Raw genomic sequence first — 21,397 nt, 5'->3', positions numbered from 1 at the left:
GTGTAAGCATTGACCCTTTAGAACCCTTAGAGGAGTTCCTGGTCCCTTTGCCACTCATAGCTTTAAAGGACAAAGCAGAGCACTACCAGCAAAATAATGTACATTGCTAGGCTATAGTACAGCCCAATAGCTGCTATTAATCCTAGCCTCTTTACAGTACAATGTGCCAAAGGGAAATGCCTGTGTCACCAAACTTGATCAAGCCAACCTCTTTGCTCTGTCTCTCCACAGCCATGCAGCAGCTACACACAGTGCTTCCTGTATGTGTGGCCGGCGTCTGACGCCACTAGCCACGCCCCCTTTCCTTTTCAAAGGAAAGTGCTTTCCTGAGTGAGCAGCGTCTGCAGACATGGCGGGGGTGAATCCCCCGCTGAGTGGCCGCGGTCTGTCAAAAAAAAAAAAAACACAAACCAAACAAAACCAAAACAAAAACACACACACACCCCCAACTGCTTTGGCATCCTGTCCCCCGAACGGGAAAAAACAATCTGGGGGCACAGGAGGAGACCAGACCCCCTTCTTACCGGAGGATCTGTTGCGGCTGGAGGAGGAGAATGAAGGCTTCTGTGCCGTTTCCAGCATCAGGACGGTGAGTGCTCAATACAGCCCCCAGTGGTGACAAATAGGCATGAAAACATACATAAAAAAATAAAAATTCCTGAGAAAATCTCCCTTACCTTTTCCTCGCAGCAGGGTTTTATCAGAGATAAACACCCAATCTTCACCCTTCATGGCAAGCTCGGAGACCTTTTAGGAAACCTTCAGGAACCTCGGGTTACCCACAATCCTGGACCTGCGACAGCACTCTGCCAGTAAAAAGTTTATGGCCTTACTACCAAAAAAAGCACTGGATCCCAGGGCCCAGCTCTCTAAAGAGAACCGTTCGCAAGAAAAACCTTGTTTCTTCGGACACGAGGCCCGGGTACCATTCATTTAGCCCATGAAGACATCAGAATGGATTCGGTCAGCATGGCTAGCCCCAGCAAGGATTGTTTCCAGTGGAGCTCAGCACAGCACATCTTTACCTGTGATCAACACCTTAGACACTGGCGAAAAAACAGGACAGTAATGGGGGGGGGGGGGGGGGGGGTTATATAGGCGAGTACATGCCTTGCCTTAGGGGCATGCCAGTGTCCATCACCTGTCGGTTCCCATATAAACCCACATAGTAACTACTATGGCTCTGTGTCCCCTAATATAAGAAAAGACATGTATAATTGATAATGACATATTTGATTATTTATTGTGCTTGATGGTCTTCAGGTGTTAGTCATATATTTTTTTAGTAAGCAGTGAGAACATTTGGTGTGGAAGCACATTGGAGTATTTTTATTCTTTTGCAATGGAAAGAATAGTGGCGTGATAAGGTAGGTGGATGGCCAGAGATGGAAACAGCGAGGAGTTAGGCCCCTTTCACACATGCGGGGCATTCAGGTGCGCACATCAGCTTTTCAGGCGGACCTGAACAGACGCTCCATGCACCGACGAATGTCAGCGGTGACATATCCGCCGCCATAAGATCGGCTCAATCCAGGCGGATGGTGACCCAATTTTCCTTTCCGTCTGGTGGATCGGATAAAAAAAATAAAAAAAATAAAATAAAAATAAAATAAAAATAAAATAAAGGGACAGGCTGTCCATTTCCATCCGATCCCCCATAGAGGAGAGCGGGGCTCTGACCGGTCCGTCCCTGCACAGTGAGCGAAGATGGACCAGACATCCACCAGCTCAGTGGAGATCAATGGAAAGATCCCTGCTGAGCAAGCAGAGTCTAAAAATGGACATATAGGTGTGCGAGAGAGCGCGATGTGAGGGATGGAGAGATGGCGACCAGAAGTCTTTAGAATTGTGGACAAATTATGGTGATCCTGGTGGCTACCTGGGATTTCGGCTCACTTTCTGTGGTGGCTATGGAACAGAAATTAAGGAGAACTCTCTCCAGTTGGACATATGTGAAAAAATCTGATGGGTTATAAATAACCCACCCTTACTATATCAAAAATAACATAAGAAATAGGTTTTATTTTTTTACCTCAATATCTAAAACTACATAGCCAACTGCATATTGTGGTTGTTTGTAGCTTAAGTACTGAAAAACTCAATTTGTAACTTTTAGAAAATGCCAGTAAATTTTGAGTTTCATGTCAGTGAATTTTAGTCTGGTAGGTTGGCAACACTGATGTACTGTAGTTTTATGCTCCTTGTTCCCGTTTACATTTCTAATGCTGTAAGACATGTATTGCTAATCCTTCATAAATGTAAAGCAGTTTGCTGTATCCAAGAAACTTCCAGCACATAATTTCAATACTCTACAATAAAACAAAGCGCAATTTGGTTTCTTGGTGACAGGTAGTAAACTGAAAAAACAAAACAAAAACAAACTACCCCCCACGTAAGCAAGGGCCACGTAAGCGGCTTGGCAACCGGGTCGCAGGCTACAATGAGCCGAGCAGGTGGATGGCGGATTGGATTGGATATAGGCGTTTGTAAAACGGACACATCTTCCACTCCTTAAAAGGTGAACGGAGGGTCCGATTGGGTTGGACTGACCATGTGAAAGGGGCCTAAGGTTGCATTCACACTGATGCACTGTTTACCCATATCACGGGTGTAGCACAGTTCATCTATGGCTTTCCTGCAGGTTATCTGCACTTTGCCATAGACTATTATATCCTGTAGGTGTGGTGCACTTTCAGAAAGCACACCAAACTTGCAGGTAATAGAAGTCTATGGCTTAGTGCAGGTAACCCACAGGTGCACTTCTCTGCACCTGTGGAATGGATCAGTTTGAAAGCAGCCCAGTAACTACAGAACAGAAATGCCCAAATATGCACTGTTTTTAGTAATAAACCTTCCTTTAATAACAGTATTCTATTCCAGAGCGGGGGGGGGGGGGGGGGGGTCGCAGGTCACATCAGAGGGCTTCGCTGGCCACCCCTGCCTTAATGCATTATAAGGATTTCAGGCTTAAATTTGGGACAATCTGGCTTCACTCATCACCATTGTAGCTATGAAGTCTCTGGATTTCAGTTGGGGACAGTAAATACCCACTTTGATTACTGGGTGTCTAGCAGGGGCGGACTGACAACTCATGGGGCCCCCGGGCAACAGGAGATAATGAGGCCCCCGCCCACACTCAAGCCACAGCCACACAAAGCCCCACCCTCCAGCTTGCATTGTGTGGACGCCTCAATTCTGGGTCAACATGAGATAAACAATGCACAGGAGGCAGCAGGGCAGAGCATGGGATATTAAGCAAACACAGTACACAGAGGGCACCAGGGCAAAGCATGGGGGAACCATGGAAAAGTATATAAGTCAGTAGATCATAGCACAGGGGGGCACAATATGTGTGTGTGGAGGGCAGGAGGGCACATTATGGGGCACACAAGGGCACATTACAGGTTGAGGGGGCACAGTAGGACACATTACATGGGGGAGGGGGCAGCAGGGAACATTATAGGGCACATTACATGGGGAGTGGCAGAGGGACATATTATGGGGCACAGCATGGAACATTACATGGGCAGGAGGGCACATTATGGGGAACAGCAGAGTATATTACATAGGGGCATGAGGGCACATTATGGGGCAGAGCACATTATGGGGCATATTACATGGGGACAAGTGTGCACATAATGGGACACAGGGAATATTACATGAGGGCACATTAAGGGGCACAGCAGAACACATAAGGAGGGATAAAATCTCATATTATGGGGCACAGCAGGGCACATTATAGGGCATATCACATCGGGGCAAGAGGATACATTATGAGGCACAGCAGGGGATATTACATGGAGCAGGAGGGCACATATAGGGCACAGTATGGTGCGCACAGCAGAGAACTGAATGATGCATCATGGGCCACACAGCAGGGCACATCATATGGCACACAGCAGGGTACAGGGCACATCATGGGGCATACAGTAGGGCTCAGGACACATCACAAGGCCCACAGGAGGAAATTGGGCACACAGTGAGGCACATAGAAGGGCATGGGGCACATAGTAGGACACACGATGGGGCACACCACAAGGGCACACAGTAGGGCATGGGGCAGACAGAAGGGCATGGAGGCACACATCAGAGCATGGGGCAGACATCTGGGCATGGGCAGACAGCAGGCCATGGGGCACAGAACAGAGTGTGGGGTAGACATCATGGCATGGGGACACAGAGCAGGGCATGGGGGCACAGAGCAGGATATGAGGCAGACATCGGGCATGGGGGCCCAGAGCAGGGCGTGGGGGCATGGAGCAGGGCATGGGGCAGACATCAGGGCATGGAGCAGAGCATGGGGCAGACATCGGGGCACAGGGCAGACAGCAAGGCATAGAGACACATCAGAGCATGGGGGCAAAGGGCAGCGCATGGGGCAGACATCAGGGCATGGGGCACAGAGCAGGGCATGGGGCAGACAGCAGGGCATGGGGGCAGACATCGGGGCACAGGGCAGACAGCAGGGCATGGGGACACACATCAGAGCATGGGGACACACATCAGAGCATGGGGACACACATCAGAGCATGGGGACACACATCAGAGCATGGGGGCAAAGAGCAGGGAATGGGGCTCAGAGCAGGGCATGGGGGCACAGCAGGGCATAGAAGTGCAGGGCATGGGGCAGACATCATGGCATGGGGCAAAGAGCAGGGCATGGGACAGTCAGTATGGCATGGGGGCACAGAGCAGGTCATGGGGCAGACATCAGGGCATGGGGGCACAGAGCAGGGCATGGGCCAAACATCAGGGCATGGGGGCACAGAGCAGGGTATGGGGCAGACATCATGGCATGGGGCAGTCAGTATTGCATGGAGGCACAGAGCAGGGCATGGGGCAGACATCAGGGCATGGGGGCACAGAGCAGGACATAGGGGCACAGAGCAGGCCATGGAGCAGGGCATAGGGCAGATAGCAGGGCAAGGGGGCACAGAGCATGGCATGGGGTAGATATCAGGGCATGAGGGCACACAGCAGGGCATAGAGCAAAGAGCAGGGCATGGAGCAAAGAGGGCATGGGACAGACAGCAGGGTATGGGCAGACATCAGCGCTTGGGTCAGATATCAGGACATGGGGCAGATATCAGAGCATGGTGCACAGAGCAGGGTATGGGCAGATTCATGTTTTCTCTCCTCTGCAACTGCACATGCCAGTTATGCTGCTCAGAAGGTTAACTTAACACGTGGGAAGTGGCTCTAAACATACCTCTTGTGATGCGTGCCTGAGTGCCTCCCCACCAGCTCTTCTCGTCCGTCTGAGGTGATGATAAACACAAGCACCTGGAATAGAGGGGAGGGAAGGAGGGGTCGGCGGGGAGACGTGCATCATGAGGTCTGTTCACACTGCAGTCTCTTCTGCAGGGAGCAGTATTCGGGACCCGATCTACCCGTCAATCACAGCTAGCTGACGGGTAGATCGGGTCCCGAAGTGGAAGCTATCATGGGGCCCCCTACTGGCCACGGGCCCTCGGTCAGTGCCCGAACTGCCCGATGGTCAGTCCGCCCCTGGCGTCTAGGCGTACAGGAGATCCCTGTGTCTCAGCCACTGAATAATTGACTAGAGAAGGGACATGAGTTTATCTACTCCAGTTAGCCAGGGTCTGGAGTGTTGAGCCAGCATTGGAAAGGAGAGATCTGAAGGCGGTATGGGCATGAGATATGCACTTTTATCCTATGTGTGGCCCATTTGTTGCTTATGGATTGTGAGTGGAATTATCAGGAGTTTCATATTTCTTTTCTTCATGAGGTTGGATATGGACATTCATTTAGAGCAACAATTTTATCTACGGTACTAGTAATGTTTAGACTTACTTTTGGATGACTGCTTAGAAACTGAGCAGCTTCTTCAAAGTATTTTAGATCCAGATAGTCGAAGGTCTTTGGCAAATCCTCATAAGCAAAATAAGCCAAAGCAAGTGTGGCAAAACCATAACTAGCCAGAAGGCTGCTTCGAAACTCCATGAGGCCACCAGAACCCCAGAATAGATCAATGACTCCTTGGAATGGGCCCTCACCTGGATGAAGAGCAGAAATTTTACTTCTATAGGCCTCCTATCATGTATATTACTCACAGGGTAAGCAATATACATTATAGGGAGTTATGGTTAGGGTGAATCTGAAATATAGGAAAAAAGCTATATAGTCAAAATATAAAATTATATACACAAGTTTTACGTGCCAAAGCATTTGTATTTCTATCAGGGTTGCCTTTAGAAAATCACAGGCTTACGACCTACCCAAGAGGGTCCCCCTTCCTGAAAATATCAGCACAATATAATTTTCACTGAAAATACAAATGGCATTATTAGCAGACGCAAACAAATAAAAAAAATAAATAAAATAAAAACACACACACACACACACACACACACACACAAAATTCCTGCTAAACCTAAAATATAAAACTGCATTGAGTTAATAGTTTGCATGTAAATGAGGTCTTGAGGCTCATTCACATAGGTGCTGTGACCTCTACAGTGTAAATCAGTGTTTTTTTTAATGTGGCTGTTGCTGTGTGCAGGCAGCCTATGTTAGGCTATGGGGATGCAGCAGCTGTATGAACCTAATTTGACAGGTGGGTGGATGCAAGTGTGCAGCCCCAAACACAGATAGTGTGCATTCGGGGCCACTCGCCCACACATCAAATTAGGACCTGCAGCTGTGTTCATACAGCCACTGTATCCTTATAGAACAACAAGCTGCCCAAGCAGCACAAACTGCACTTAACTTTTTTTTTTTTTCTTCTTTTATGATGTTGGGTGAAATTTTTAAGGGTCTAAACAGACCTGACATTTCTCCTTTGAGACGGAGAAAGGGACTGCAGACACAGATTCTTAAATCGCCTTCTCTGTAGCCTCAGCTGCACTGAAGATTAATGAACAGGAGACAGAGGCGCCTGTCCATTCATAAACTGAAGCAGAGTAATCGGGGGGGGGGGGGGGGGGATAAACCAGCTTTTAACTGCTGCAGGGAGAGAGAGCAGCATTCTCCAATCCCCCTGCTGTCCAGGCTCCCCTGTGTGTCCGGGCCCCCTACAGAAGGGCTGGTTAAGTGGTGATGACCCCCCCCGTCACCGTCAGCGGCCCTGATGATTTCCATCTATGCAATCCTAAGATTTACACAGCCCATCCAAGTAGCACAACTAGGCTGGTGACCTGACTTTTCTCTACTGTAGATTAACAATACAGCTAGGTCACCCCTCCATTTGTTTGTGGAACTGTAAAGGAGCAACAGCACATTGATGAGACATCCTTGTGGTCACTCTGCCCTCTCAAAAAGGTTTCTCACCAGTTCATGTCCACTACAGTATATCCGATTGGCTCCTAGTACTATCTCCCATTTACTGTAATTTATTGTACCCCTGAAGGAGCAGCTGTTTCCTGGGTCCCATGTTCCTTTGCCCACAACCCAGCAAATTACATCACTCACTGTGGCACACTGGGCTGGATGGGTAATATTGCCAATATACAGAATCTCACAAAAAGGAGTACACCCCTCACATTTTCATAAATATATCTTTTCATGTGACAACACTGAAGAAATTACACTTTTCTACAACGTAAAGTAGTGAGTGTACAGCTTGTATAAACATGCAAAATTTGCTGTCCCCTCAAAATAACACACAGCCATTTATGTCTAAACTGCTGGCAATAAAAGGGAGTACACCCCTAAGTGACAATGTATTCTCTCCCTGATGTCATGTGACTCGTTAGGGTTACAAGGTCTCAGGTGTGAATGGGGAGCAGGTGTGTGAAATTTGGTGTTCTCGTCTCACTCTCTCATACTGGTCACTGGAAGTTCAACATGGTAACTCATGGCAAGAATGTTGCTCTACATAAAGATGGCCTAGGCTATAAGAAGATTGCCAAAATCCTGAAACTTAGCTGCAGCATGGTGGCCAAGACCATACAGCGGTTTAACAGGACCTCACCATGGTCGACTAAAGGAGTTGAGTGCATGTGCTCCACGTCATATCCAGAGGTTTACTTTGGGAAAAATAGACGTACGAGTGCTGCCAGCATTGCTGCAGAGGTTGAACAGGGGTGGGGGTCAGCCTGTCAGTGCTCAGACCATAGCTGCAAATTGGTCTGCTTGGCTGTTGTCCCAGAAAGAAGCCTCTTTTAAAGATGGTGCACAAGAAAGGCAGCAAGCAGTTCGCTGAAGACAAGCGGACTAAGAACATAGATTACTGGAACAATTTCCTATGGTCTGAAGAGACCAAGATAAACTTATTTGGTTCAGATGGTGTCAAGCGTGTGTGGCGGCAACCAGGTGACCAGTACAAAGACAAGTGCGTCTTGCCTACAGTCAAGAATGATGGTGGGAGTGTCATGGTCTGGGGCTGCATGAGTATTCCCGGCACTGGGGAGCTGCAGTTCATTGAGGGAACCATGAATGCCAACATGTACTGTGACATACTGACACAGAGCATTATCCCCTCCCTTCAGAGACTGGGCCACAGGGCAGTATTCCAACATGAGAACAACCCCAAACACACCTCCAAGAAGACCACTGCCTTGCTTAAGAAACTGAGGGTAAAGGAGATGGACTGGCCAAGCATGTCTCCAGACCTAAACCCTATTGACCATCTCTGGGGCATCCTCAAAACGGAAGGTAGAGGAGAACAAGGTCTAATATCCACCATCTCTGTGATGTCGTCATGGAAGACGGCGCCAGTGGCAACCTGTGAAGCTCTGGTGAACTCCATGCCCAAGAGGGGTAAGGCAGTGCTGGAAATGAATGGTGGCCACACAAAATATTGACACTTTGGGCCCAATGTGGGCATTTTCACTTGGTGGTGTACTCACTTTTGTTGCCAGCGGTTTAGACATTAATGGCTGTGCGTTCAGTTATTTTGAAGGGACAGACAAATTTACACTGTTATAGAAGCTGTACACTCACTACTTTACATTGTAGCAAAGTGTAATGTCTCCAGTTGTCACATGAAAAGATAATACAATTTAATATTTACAAAAATGTGAGGGGTGTACTCACTTTTGTGAGATACTGTAGTTAGAGACCAATTGTTATGATCTACACAATCTTATTTTCATAAAATAGCAAGTGAATTTTTTGTATTAAATTGCAAATTTGTATTGAAAGAAAAAAATAAATAAACCAGCAAGAGTTTCTTGCCTGGAGGAATGAAGAGAGCTCCTCGAAGTCGCCCTTCTCTGACTTTTACTCTTTCGACCCCAGGAGCTACATACCATCTTCTCAGACACGCAGTAGCATTAGGAGAACATTCTGGCATAGGGTTAAGTTCCAACTGACTGTAGAGTTCCAGGTGAATCTCAAAGGGACTCCCCATCACATTCCGCTTAATCAACCTGAATTGTGGTGTAACTGACTTCAGAGACCAGAAAAGTCCCATTGGATGAACCCCATGATAGTCTCCACCAGTGGCTGGGGATTGCTGAAGATCCACCTTTCCTTCATTGTCACTTTTGTAGAAAGCTCTGGAGTAGAACATCTCTCCTCTGTCATCTTTCAGCCATGCTCTAATGGTAACAATCTGATGTGGAGGAAGGCCCCAAGCTTTGATCTTCACTGGTTCAACTGCTAAGGCCGACTCTGGTGTGACCGTCAGATGCACCATAGTAAAATGCAGAAGATTTTAAAGAAGAAGAGAATGGACACAGATTGCCAAAAACAAAAAAAGCTCAATGATAAGGCACAGGGAAGAACGCTTCGATTACCTATTTAATAGAGAAGAAAATAAAAAAAGTGTTAATACATATGGGATATCAAAAAAGGTACCAGGCTCAAAAAGTAGCTGTAAGTACATCAAAAAATAAATATTTTAAGAGGAATTCATTACTACCCAATTATATGTTCTTTAGGTTTTTACAGGTTCTGCATGCCATACAAATGCAATTCATCAGAATTCCCAGTCCTTTCTATTAATGGAAGTGGTTAAAAATACGGAACCCCATAATTTGACCTCTATAGTTTATGGTATGTTGCTCCTTTCCTCCACGTCCCAAATATTTTTACGGGACTAAGACAAGGTGGGAGAATGACATGGGTACAGAGGATGATGAAGGTAGAGATGCTCTGGACACCTGTAAGAGCCCAAGTTATCAGACCGCCTTACCCAATTATATATACACTACATCACTCCCACCTTACTCCTCTTAGATTGTTCACTTTTATAACAGGCCAAAGTATGCCATGTCTGATGTGTAACTGTACTACTGGTACTTTCTACTACTTGCTCTGGAGTTGTTAAATCATGTAGGGTTTCTGGACATAGGTGGTCAAGTTCCTGCATGACACCATGGGCTCCCCCCCCCCCCCATTTGATTATAGATTTTTTTCAATAAAAAAAAATTGTTTATTAAATTGACCTGGTTTATAAAATTTAATTTTCAGCCCGGTAATTGAGTCGCAGGACTTTATGAGACACTTGTGCCCTGTGTCAGAAAGATGACTGAAAGTGCAATTGTTTTCTTTATGCTCTTTGTCACCAAGTCCCGCTTAATATAGGTGTGTGGAACAATACCGGTGGGTATTTGCTGGTAACACAATTTCTTTGGTTCCCTCCAATTTTGTTATATGCTCTCCATTAAAATTACACCCTAAGCAATGCCTATTAGGACTATTCCCTGACTCAAATCTAGATAAGTTCACCAAGACTTTCCTGCAAGAAACACTATTCGCAGCCAGAAAAGTGATGACCAAACAATAGACACGCGGGCTTCACCTCACGAGTTTTGCACCTGCATGCGTAAAAAACAATACCGTGTATTTTAAGAAAATCTTAGATTTGGATGGGCATCCCCTATGAATGTATAAGATTTGGGACTGAGGGTTACAATCTTCTAAAAGGTGTGTCTGCATACCATATCTACTTGATATAGTCCCATAATCCCATGCCACTGACATCTAGATGTACATTGAGAACTATGTATTATCTTTTGTCAGCTATATGTACATGTTTGCATACTGACAGTAAATTTAGTTTGCTTTCATACTCCATATATTGTGCCTTGTGACTCATGGCATCATTGGCAAACCCCACTATGTGCTTCTTTTGAATGGCCAAGCCGCGATGACGTCACTCTCTGCCCCTGCACACAGCTCTGAAGGAACTAGTATGCTATTCATCCTTCAGACATTTACCACTTTAACAGTTTTAATCTTGCTGTGGTCATGCCCTCACGTTAATTAGGTCAGCCAGGTGAAAATTGTTAAAATGTCTTAATGTTGCACTTGTCCTGAGATGGACCTGCTGAGCTGGTGCTGCCCAAGGAGGAACGATCAACTTTGTTGGCCATGTGTTCCTACTCTTTCTTGGAGGGTTACTGCCCCCTGCAGGTCACACTATATAAAATAGGGGCTTATTAGTGCCCCCAGGAGGTTGGAGGAAGTGAGAGAGAGGAAAAAGAAAAAAAAAAAAAAAAAAAAGTGTTCTAGACCTGCTGTCAAGATGTAGCCGTTATACTGCTGGTTTGCCCCCTTGTGGGAACCTAGTCAGGGGTTCCAAAGGACCTGGATCTTTATGGACTTATAACTGCCAGTTATGTACTTACTGCCTTTTGTGGTCAACTACTGCTCTTATGGACTCTTCCCATGTTATGGATCACTGGAACGCTACCTTGCCATCAGCCTAAGGCACAGCTATTGTATGGGGCACTAGAGAGCTTTGTACAGGAATGCATGCTGGAGATGTCTTGGAGAACCGTTTCTGTGTTACATTCAACTACTTCAGTAAAGAACTTTGTTGTTCAATTTAACTGCCTGGTCTGAAATCTCTAGAGGGGTGCATGCATGGTGCATCAAAAGAACAGGGTTTACAACAAGGGGACTGAAGTTAAAGATACAGTACAGAGGTCTAATGAGCAGAATGCTGTCCATTGGAGGCTAGATTGCCATTGCTAAGAAATACAGTATTTGTTTTACTTGCTAAACCAGCCAAGCAGCCAGGAGGCGGGTGACATGGCCAAGGTGATGGTTACTCTGGTAGTGAAGTGGTGTTGTGCTTGACTCCAATAGTGACCAGATTCCCACATACTGGGACTAGGTTTGTGCCTCATGCCTGCCTACAGACTGCAAATCACCTATGGGGAAGATCAGGGATAATATTCTTCTTAACCACCTCCCGACCGGCGCACGCCGATGTACATCGGCAGAATGGCAGGGGTAGGCATATTGGCGTACAGGTACGTCCAATCTTTAATACCGACCTGCCATTGCGAGAATGCCGGTCGGGACCCCCGTGAGTCCGGTCGTGAGTCTCATGGACTCGATCGCCGCGGGTATACCCACGATCGTCTGTAAAGAGCATCTCCCCGTTCTGCCTAGCAGCAAGTGATGTTGATCTCTGCTCCATGTGATTGGAGCAGAGATCAGTGTTCACTAAAAGAAAGCCCAGCCCCCCACAGTTAGTAACACGCCCCTAGGAACACTTAACCCCCTACACTGCCACCTGCTGGTTAACCCCTTCACATAGCCACAGCCATTGCTATAAAGGACAATGGTCCCAAAAATGTGTCAAATGTCCGATGTGTCCCCCATAATGTCGCAGTCAAAAAAAAATTTAACAAAAATGCCATAAAACTATCCCCCATTTTGTAAATGCTATAAAAAAACTTTTGCGCAAACCAAATCACTTATTGCTAATTTTTTTTTTTTACCAAAAATATGTAGAAGAATACATATCAGCCTAAACGGAGGGAAAAATACCACTAAAAGAAGGCGATTTGTGGGAAAAAAAAAACAGAATGTAAATTTTGTTTGGGAGCCACGTCGCACGACCGCGCAATTGTCAATATATTCCGCGCTCGTGAGGGTGCAAATAGTGTAAAAAATGGTAGTACCTCAAGCTGCAGCTTGCAGTACACTGTGCCCGAAGGCAATATCCTCATGATCTTTAACATAGATTTGATAAAATCTGGTAAACGTATGAACTGAAGACCAAGTTGCGGCCTTGCAAATCTGAGCCATAGAGGCCTGATGATGCACCGCCCAGGAGGCACTAATCACCCTGGTTGTGCGTGCTTTAACATGAATGGGAGGAATTTTCTTCTTTAAGCTTAAACAACCACTTGACAAATCCATTTGGAAATAGTAGATTTTGATGCTGCCTGTCCCCTTTTTGGACCTTCTGGCAGTACAAATAAAACATCTGTTTTGCGAACCTGAGTGGTCTCCTTTAAATAGACTGATCGCTCTTACTACAGCAAGGGAATGCCTTCTCTTCCCTAGATTGAAGCTCTGGGAAGAAAGGAGAAAGAAGAGGAGGAAGAATAACATCCCGATTTAAATGAAAACCTGTCACCACTTTTGGTAGGAATTCAGGATGAGGATGCAAAACCATCTTATCCTTATGCATGATCAAATATGGTTCTTTACAAGATAGAGTCGGTAGTTCCGATACTCTAGCAGAAGAAATGGCAACCAAAAAGATTCTTTGACAAAAGAACCAAGGGAATATCCCATAAAGGCTCAAAAAGCTGACTCTGCAAAGCCGATAAGACCAAATTTAAATCCCAAGGATTTAGCAGTGCCTTGATAGGGGAATTAATCAGTGTTACCCCCTGTATAAAGCTACACACCAAAGAGTGGGAAGCAAGAGGCCATTGAAAAGACACCGACAAGGCCGAGATCTGGTCCTTGATTAGTACTCAAGGCCAGCTTAGTTTTCAATTCCATTTGCAGGAAATCAAGGATCCTACCCATTACATACTTCCTGGGGTGCCAACCCCTGGATCCACACCAATATACATATGCCTTCCAGACTATAGTAAATGATTCTGGAAGCCGGCTTCCTGGCATTAACCAAAAGTAGACACTACTGAAGGAGATGAAACCCACATTCTAAAGAATCATGGGTTTCAATAGCCAAACCGTTATACTTAGTGTTCGTAAGGTAGGACGGAATACCGGATTTGTGCGATAAGGTATGGCCAAGGGACTCCTCCTGCCATCTTTATGATCTCAGCAAACCAAGATCTTCAGGGCCACCAGAATCACTTCCTTTTGTTCCTACGGAGAAGGCGCAGAAGTAGCAGAACTGGAGGAAACACATAGATCAGTGAAAACTGATCCCATGGGAAGACGCATGCTAGCGGATGCCTAATTTGACACAAAAGTTGTCGACTTTGTTGTTGAATCTGGATGCGAACAGATCCACGTCTGGAATACCCCATCTCTGACATATCGCTAGTGTAGCACTAACCCCAGAAGGAGCGGCTAGTTTAAGTGGGCTTACCGTTACTTTTTTCCCCCTCAATTCACGTCTAGGGGTTTCCCGTGGTAGATGGCCCAGTAACTTGAGAATGACGACAGATCCCCATAAAGGGATTTCATTTGCAAAAAACGTAGACAACGAACAGTCTCTTAAAATTAGGATCAGAGGGTTTGGAAGAAAGTTCAGGTACTCTTAGTGTCAAAGTCAATAATGAAGGACTTGCTTACTTTGACTAAATCCAGAGAATAGCCATTCACAACTGCATGTTCACTAAAGTTGGATAGTCCCTCTCTCACAAGGCCTAGCAGCCAACAGGGTGCTTAACTCAGGAAAAAAGTCGCTGTCACAGACGTTGTAGAACATACAGGAATAAATCTCTGCCACAGACGGTGTTGTAGAGCACGTAGGAAAACTAAACTTGTAGAATACTTGTGTGATACCTGGATCTTTAAGCCAGCTTGGCGATACCCACGAGAGCGGATTCATTTAGGTACTTCAGCCCCTCCAGACTCTTGCCAAGAAACCAACCCATATGTGGCTTTCTTCCGGAGAGTCCTCCCCTGGATGTTTAGTTTCCTTGCCTCGTGCTAGCGGGAAAGGGGGGGGGGGGGGGAAGGAAGGGGATCTTAAACACCCAACCAGACTGTGGTGCCATGCCTGCCAGGCTGAACATCCTATAGTTCAGTCAGACTGATGCTCAGGTCCAAATTTGAACAATTGTACCCAAACCAAACTGCAGTTCAGGTGCAACCTTAAAATTTCAAAAGCATAGCGTGTGCTCTTCAGGAGCCAGCGCTACACTAACAAGATGTCGGGGTGAAGAGACCATTCCCCGGAAATTGTTGGCGACTCAAGTAGTCTGCCAGCCAATTTTCTATACCCGGAATGAAAAAATCGCAGATAGGCAAGGAATATATTCTGACGTATGTTGGGAGACATGCGTATTGGAAAATCCAAAGCCTGAACAGTTTTGTTCCAGACCGACAGGATGGCATTTTGTAGCATATTATATAGAGAAAGTGCAGCGCTAAAGTACACTTATATGTGAAGATTAGTGTATGCAACAAACAAAATCAAAATATAAATATGAATATAAACAGTCCCAACTGTATAAACAATAGTGAATAAAGTCCTAGAGAGAATGTCCACTATAAATTGGACTCCTGAAGCTTAAATTTCCCAACAACCTCCCTGGACTTCAAATTTGGAAATTCTTGCAGCAGACTACTGGATAGTCATTGACAGTAGGTACTCTTACCGGATAAGTTAGACACATCCACCATATAGTAGTGGGTCATCAAGGCTTTAGGAGGCTCTGATAGCCCAAACAGGGAGATTGCCGGCCCGATGATCAATCACCTCTGAACTCCTCGTCCCAAATCTTGGTCATCCACAGTCTCCAATTAAGAAGGGTAGATCAGTTTTCCAAAACTCGGACACCTGTGGAGCTTTGTCTGGGATGGCTCCTCCGGGACTCACCAGAGAGGGGAAAAATTACAAACAGATGCCTCTCATGGTGAAATTCAACCAGTAACAGTTTATTGTAAATTTCTTAGGAAAAAAAAAAAAACATAGAATACATAAAAATCACGTGATATATTAAAACAAAGAAAAAAAAAGGCAATATGGGGAGCAGGAATATGCTAGCACGTTTTGTAGCAGTCGAGTGAAACTGTGTAAGGGACGGCCTCGAAGGAGGCCACCATTTTCCCCTAACAATCTCATGCACAACCGAATGGAAGGATTTTTCTTTGTTTTGACAAGTTGATTTAGTCCTATAATGGAATAGATTCTTGTCTGGGGTAAGAATACCTTCTTCTATACGGTATCTATGACCAGCCCCAAGTACAGTAATCTCCTTGATGGCTTTAACAAGGATTTTTCTAGGTTGCGTATCCAACCCAGAGATTCCTGGTAATTTGCAGCTGTGATCACACTTTGATTTAGACCAGAGACTGAATGATCTATTAAAAGTAGATCATCTAAATAGGCTAGGACCGTTATGCCCTGAGCCCTTAATCTGGCTAAAGGAGGTACCAGAATTTGAGAACACCTGCGGTGCTGTGGCTAGACCGAATGGCAGGGCCACAAACTGAAAATTATGGATTTTCCATTTCAAAGCGTAGAAATTATTGGGGAGCAGGAAATATTGGAACTTGGAGATATACATCCTTGATACCGATTGAAGCCAAAAAGACTCCCCTTCTTGCAGGATGGAAACAACCGATCGGATTGTCTCCATGCGAAAGGATCGGATATTTAAGTGCCGATCCAGATCTTTGAGATCTAGAATGGATATTGCCTCTCAGTTTGGTTTTGGAACCGTGAAAAGGTTTGAATAAAAACCAGAGTCCTGTTCCTCTAAGGGAACCTCTGATATCACCGACTTGGATAATAGATGATCCAGAGCTAGAAAGACTTCTCTGGATCCCTGGGAAAATTTGTAACCTAGAGAAACTGAAGAAGCCACCCATCTGTCTTGACATTGTTCCAATCAGACCTTTGAAAGTTGCAGGAGCCTTCCCCCCACCAGAGCGAGCGGGAGTGCCCCTTCATAAGGAGGCTTTAGCATTCTGCTTTGTGGGCTTTCTGCCCCAAGATTTGACACTGGTGCTGCCAATGGGGTCTTCCCTTGAACCTGACAGTTGAGGTCGCCGAGACTGCCTAGAGGCTGATGCCCCTGGCACAGTGGGGGAAGCACGTTTAAAAAAAAAAAAAGAAAAGGAGAAAGCTTTTTCCATTAGAGATCCTTTGGATGTATTTATCCAGATCGTCTCCAAATAGCCGTTCACCATAAAAGGGAAACTGGCCAATATATTTTTTTTTATTTTTTTTACATGGTGCGTCGGCTGACCAATTTTTCAGCCACAGAACCCTGCGAGAATGCACTAGTCCAAGCATAAGCCGTGAGGCTTGAATGATAGAATCTTTCATAGCATCTACTGTGATACGCCAGCCCATTGCTGGGCCTGCTGATGAGGCAGAATCTGAGGTATCTCCACAAACTGTTCCTTAATGGACTGAGATACACCAATTGCCCCCCCCCCCCCCCCCATATTTCTTATAAAAATCCTCCATAGGATAAAGTGTGGAGAATAATATTGTTTATCCTGAATGGGAACATCCGAATACGTAAGCTTTTTTAGCCATGAAGGAATAGGAAAAGCATCCCAGATGGGGGAGGTTTTAGTGATCCCAAACCAGAGGGATTCATCAAGAGCTTGCGCCACAGGCAGCAAAAAGGTTGAACGAACCAATTTAGTAAGAGTGCACAAGCAACCTGTCTTGCGATGCTACTCCTCTATATTAGGATCCTCAGAAGAGGATATTTTAGCGTCTTCCAAATCTCTTGGAAGATCCTTCCTGATCCCCTGCACCTCAATAAGAGAGTCCTGAGCACCAGATGGGGGATCTGCTACGTTTAGACCCATGATAGACCCCGACGGCTCAATCTGACCGGCCGTATCACTCTCAGAGGAGGATGACATTCTTTTGGAAATGGATTTAGTTTGTTGTGAAACCATTGACCCTTTAGAACCCTTAGAGAAGTTCCTGGTCCCTCTTCCACTCATAGTTACTAATACTTAGCCTAGTAAAGTAATAAGGTGTCAAAAGGAAATGCCTGTGTCACCAAACCTGAAGTAAGCCACCTCTGCTCGTATCGCTCCACAGCCACAGACCTTGCTTTAAAAACTTCCTCCACGTGTGGCCATTAGCCCCACCCTGATTACTGCCCCCCCCCCCCCCACTTTCAAAAGAAAGTTTTCCAGCACGAGCTGCGGACTTCAGGCGCCCAGCAAAACAGCCGATATGGGGGGTAAAAACCACCGCTGAGTGGCCACGCAGTTTGTCTTTTTTTTTAAAGAAAGCTTAGGCCACAGTTAATTTCAACATGGGGGTGCAGGAGAGAGAGACTAGTCCCCCCCCCCTCCCCCTCTCAAAGTTTTTTTTTTTTTTTTTTTTTTTTTTTTTTTTACCAAAAAAGTACTGGATCCAGCTCTCTAAAAACGAGAGTTAGACTTACCGGTAACTCTGTTTCTAGGAGTCGTCCAGGACAGCACTAGAGAGATGGGCTCCACCTCCAGAGGCAGGAAACACAATCCAGATCTTTAAAGGGCGGTCCCCGTCCCTTCCCCTTCAGTCTTGTAACCGAGAACTTCCCCGGAAACGGCTTCTGTAATGACAAAAACACTTGTCCAGCATTATAACAGCATATAGGGAGGGAATCCATGCTGTCCTGGACGACTCCTAGAAACAGAGTTACTGGTAAGTCTAACTCTCGTTTTCTCTAGTCTGTCCAGGACAGCACTAGAGAGGATCAACGAGAACTTACCAGATTGGGGGGGGGGGGGGGGGGGGACTACCGCTTGAAGGACCTTTCTCCCAAACGCCTGATCTTGCGCTGAGATAAGGTCCAATCTGTAGTGCTTCATAAACGTCGAGTAGATTGACCAAGTTGCTGCTCGACAAATTTGTTCTGGTGTCGCTCCAGCTCGCTCTGCCCAAGAGGTCGATAGTGCCCGTGTAGAGTGAGCCATGAGGGGAAAAAGGACATTCCATTTTCATCCCTTTGTAGGCTTCTACAATAGCTTGTTTGATCCACCTTGCAATTGTATTCTTTGAAGCTTGTGACCCCAATTTTTTACCCGCATGTAAAACAAATAATGCAGTTGATTTTCTAATGCTTTTCGACATCTCCAGATACTGTAAGACACAGGCTCTTACATCCAGTTGGTTAAACTCTACCTCCTTAGGATTAGTGGGGGACCCACAGAACGAAGGTAAAACAATTTCCTGTGTTCTATGGAAATCTGTCACTACTTTGGGTAAAAACCCAGGGTCCGTGCACAACACCAGCCTATCTTCAAAAATTTGTAAAAACGGCTCTTTCACCGAAATAGCCACTAGGAACACCGTTTTGAGCGTGATCCATTTCAAGGAAAGTTCTTCTTCCCGAGACTTTACCCATCCCTGTAACACAATTGACAGGTCCCATTTGGGTAAAATTTTTGAAAGGAACAGGTTTAATCCTGGTCAATCCCTTAAAGAACCTGCTGACCAGCGGGTCTGCCGCCAGAGGTTGATCCAAAAAAAAAAAAAAAAAACAGATAGGACCGCAATCTGTACCTTTAAGGTACTAATGGCCAGTCCCTTATCCGCACCGTCTTATAAAAACGCCAAGACTGTCGGGATACTTAGACACCTTTTTAGTGTCCAACCATGAACAAAAAACCTTCCAATACTTAACATAAATTGCTTGGGATACCCTCTTTCTACTAGAAAAGAGTGTTCTAATCACCCTATCTGAGAGCCCCTTAGACTTCAAGAGGCTTTTTTCAGACGCCAGGCTGATAACTTTAGGGTCTGTATTTCTGGCAACAGAGCTGGACCCTGGGACAGCAGATCCTCTCTCTCGGGCAGTATGAGGGGAGGCTCGTCTGTCAGACCCAACAGCATTGAGAACCACGGTCTCTTCGGCCAATACGGAACCACCAGTATTAATGTGGTCCGTTCCTTCAAAAATTTCCTCAGGACTAGAGGAATTAGCTTAAATGGGGGGGGGGGGGGGGGGGAAGGCGTAGCAAGTGGGAAACGCCCAGTTTTTTGCCAAAGCGTCTATCCCTTTTGCCCCTGCGACCCTCTCTAGGGAGTCGTATACTGGGACCTGGGTGTTCGCTTTCTTGGCGAACAAGTCCACCTCCGGAAGACCCCATTTGCGCATTGCGCATCAGCTGGAAACTCTCCCTGTTCAGGGACCATTCTGATTCGTACACCCAGTGTCGACTCAGAAAGTCTGGCAGGTGGTTGTCCACCCCCTTTAGATGGACCGTTGAAACCGATTCTAGGTTTTCTTCTGTCCAATGCATGATCATACTTGTGAGCTTGATCAAGGAAGGGCATCTCGTTCCTCCCTGTTTAGGTAGGAAATCGCCACTATACTGTCCGAGAGGACCTGTACATGGTGGTCCTTCAGATCCCTGGCAAACGCCCTTAAGGCTTCCCAGATTGCCTGCAACTCCCTCCAATTGGCCGACCTCTGGGACTGTGTCTTCCCCCAGCATCCTTGGGCTACTTAGCACCAAGCACTGGCATCCGTAGTGATGCGGACAGACACTGGAGGAGACCACCATAGACCTCGTACTAGGTTCCCCTCCCTTACACCACCAAAGAGACCTTCTGGTCTTTGAGGATAGATGGATAATCCCGTCCAGGGATTCTTGTGTCCCGTCCCAGCTGCTCAGAATATTGGCCTGAAGGCACCTGAAAGAAGCTCTTGCCCAAGGAACCGCAGGGATTGTTGCCACTAATAGGCCCAACCCTGCCATAGCTGAGCGGATGGAAATTGTCCGATTGGACTGCAAAAAGGTTACCATCTCTTTCACCTTTTCTACTTTTTCCCCTGTGAGAAAGACTTTGTGACACCGAATCTACCAGGAAACCTGGATACTGTATGGCCCGTGTTGGTGTCAAGTGCGACTTTTCTTCATTTATTAACCACCCCAGCCTTTTTAGGCAAGAGATGGCTACCCTCACACCTCCCTGCAGTTGGAGCTTTGAGGGGGCGAAGAATAAAAGGTCGTCCAAGTATGGTATGACAGCGACCCCTTTCAGCCTCAGGGGAGCCATAAATATCCTGGGGGAAGAAGATAGACCGAATGGCAGAGGCCTGTATTGGAGGCATCGAATCTGTCTTCCCCAAAGAATCACTATCCTCAAATACTTTTGAGTATTCTCGAATGGGGATGTGTAGGTACGCGTCCCTCAGATCGAAAGAGGCCATGAAACAATTTGGAGGGAGTACTGACCTCACTGTAAAGATTGTTTCCATCCAGAATTTCTTGTAAGTTACCCACTTGTTCAGCAACTTTAGATTCAAAATTAACCGGAATTTGCCTAACGGTTTCTTCACTACAAACACATGCGAGTAGAAACCGTGGTTTATTTCTTGTGACGGAACTGGCACTAGAACCCTCTGGTCTATTAAATCGCCAATTTGCAACAGCAAAGCTGTCGCTTTCTGGGGATCCTTGGCCAGACACATCCTTGAAGGTGGGGTGTGCTTGACTGTATTTTGTAACCCTCCCTGATGATCCTCAGAATAAAAGTATTTGGGGTAGTCTTCTCCCACTGTGGGAGGAACTGCCCCAGTCTTTCCCCCACAGGGACCAGGTCACTGGGATTTAGTGGTTTTTTTTAGAA

The 21,397-nt window shown here is 46.1% G+C and overlaps 1 protein-coding gene across 1 annotated transcript in view; it reads right to left on the bottom strand.

Moving 5' to 3' along the window:
• The window catches only part of LOC143941084 (acyl-coenzyme A amino acid N-acyltransferase 1-like), a 61,878-nt gene that overhangs the window by 14,258 nt on the left and 26,223 nt on the right, over positions 1 to 21,397 (bottom strand). Inside the window, exons 2-3 of the mRNA XM_077463024.1 lie at positions 9,139 to 9,701; positions 5,815 to 6,017 (exon numbers count right to left, since the gene is read on the bottom strand). Coding sequence (XP_077319150.1) covers positions 5,815 to 6,017; positions 9,139 to 9,601 — 666 coding nt within the window. The 5' untranslated portion in view covers positions 9,602 to 9,701. The remainder of the gene's footprint in view (positions 1 to 5,814; positions 6,018 to 9,138; positions 9,702 to 21,397) is intronic.

Source organism: Lithobates pipiens, unplaced genomic scaffold (assembly GCF_037356315.1).
Source record: "Lithobates pipiens isolate NorthernLeopardFrog02 unplaced genomic scaffold, aLitPip1_a1.2 Scaffold_3, whole genome shotgun sequence".
Lineage (NCBI taxonomy): Eukaryota > Metazoa > Chordata > Amphibia > Anura > Ranidae > Lithobates > Lithobates pipiens.
Note: the sequence above shows the minus strand (reverse complement) of the source record. Positions and strands in the feature narration are given on the sequence as shown.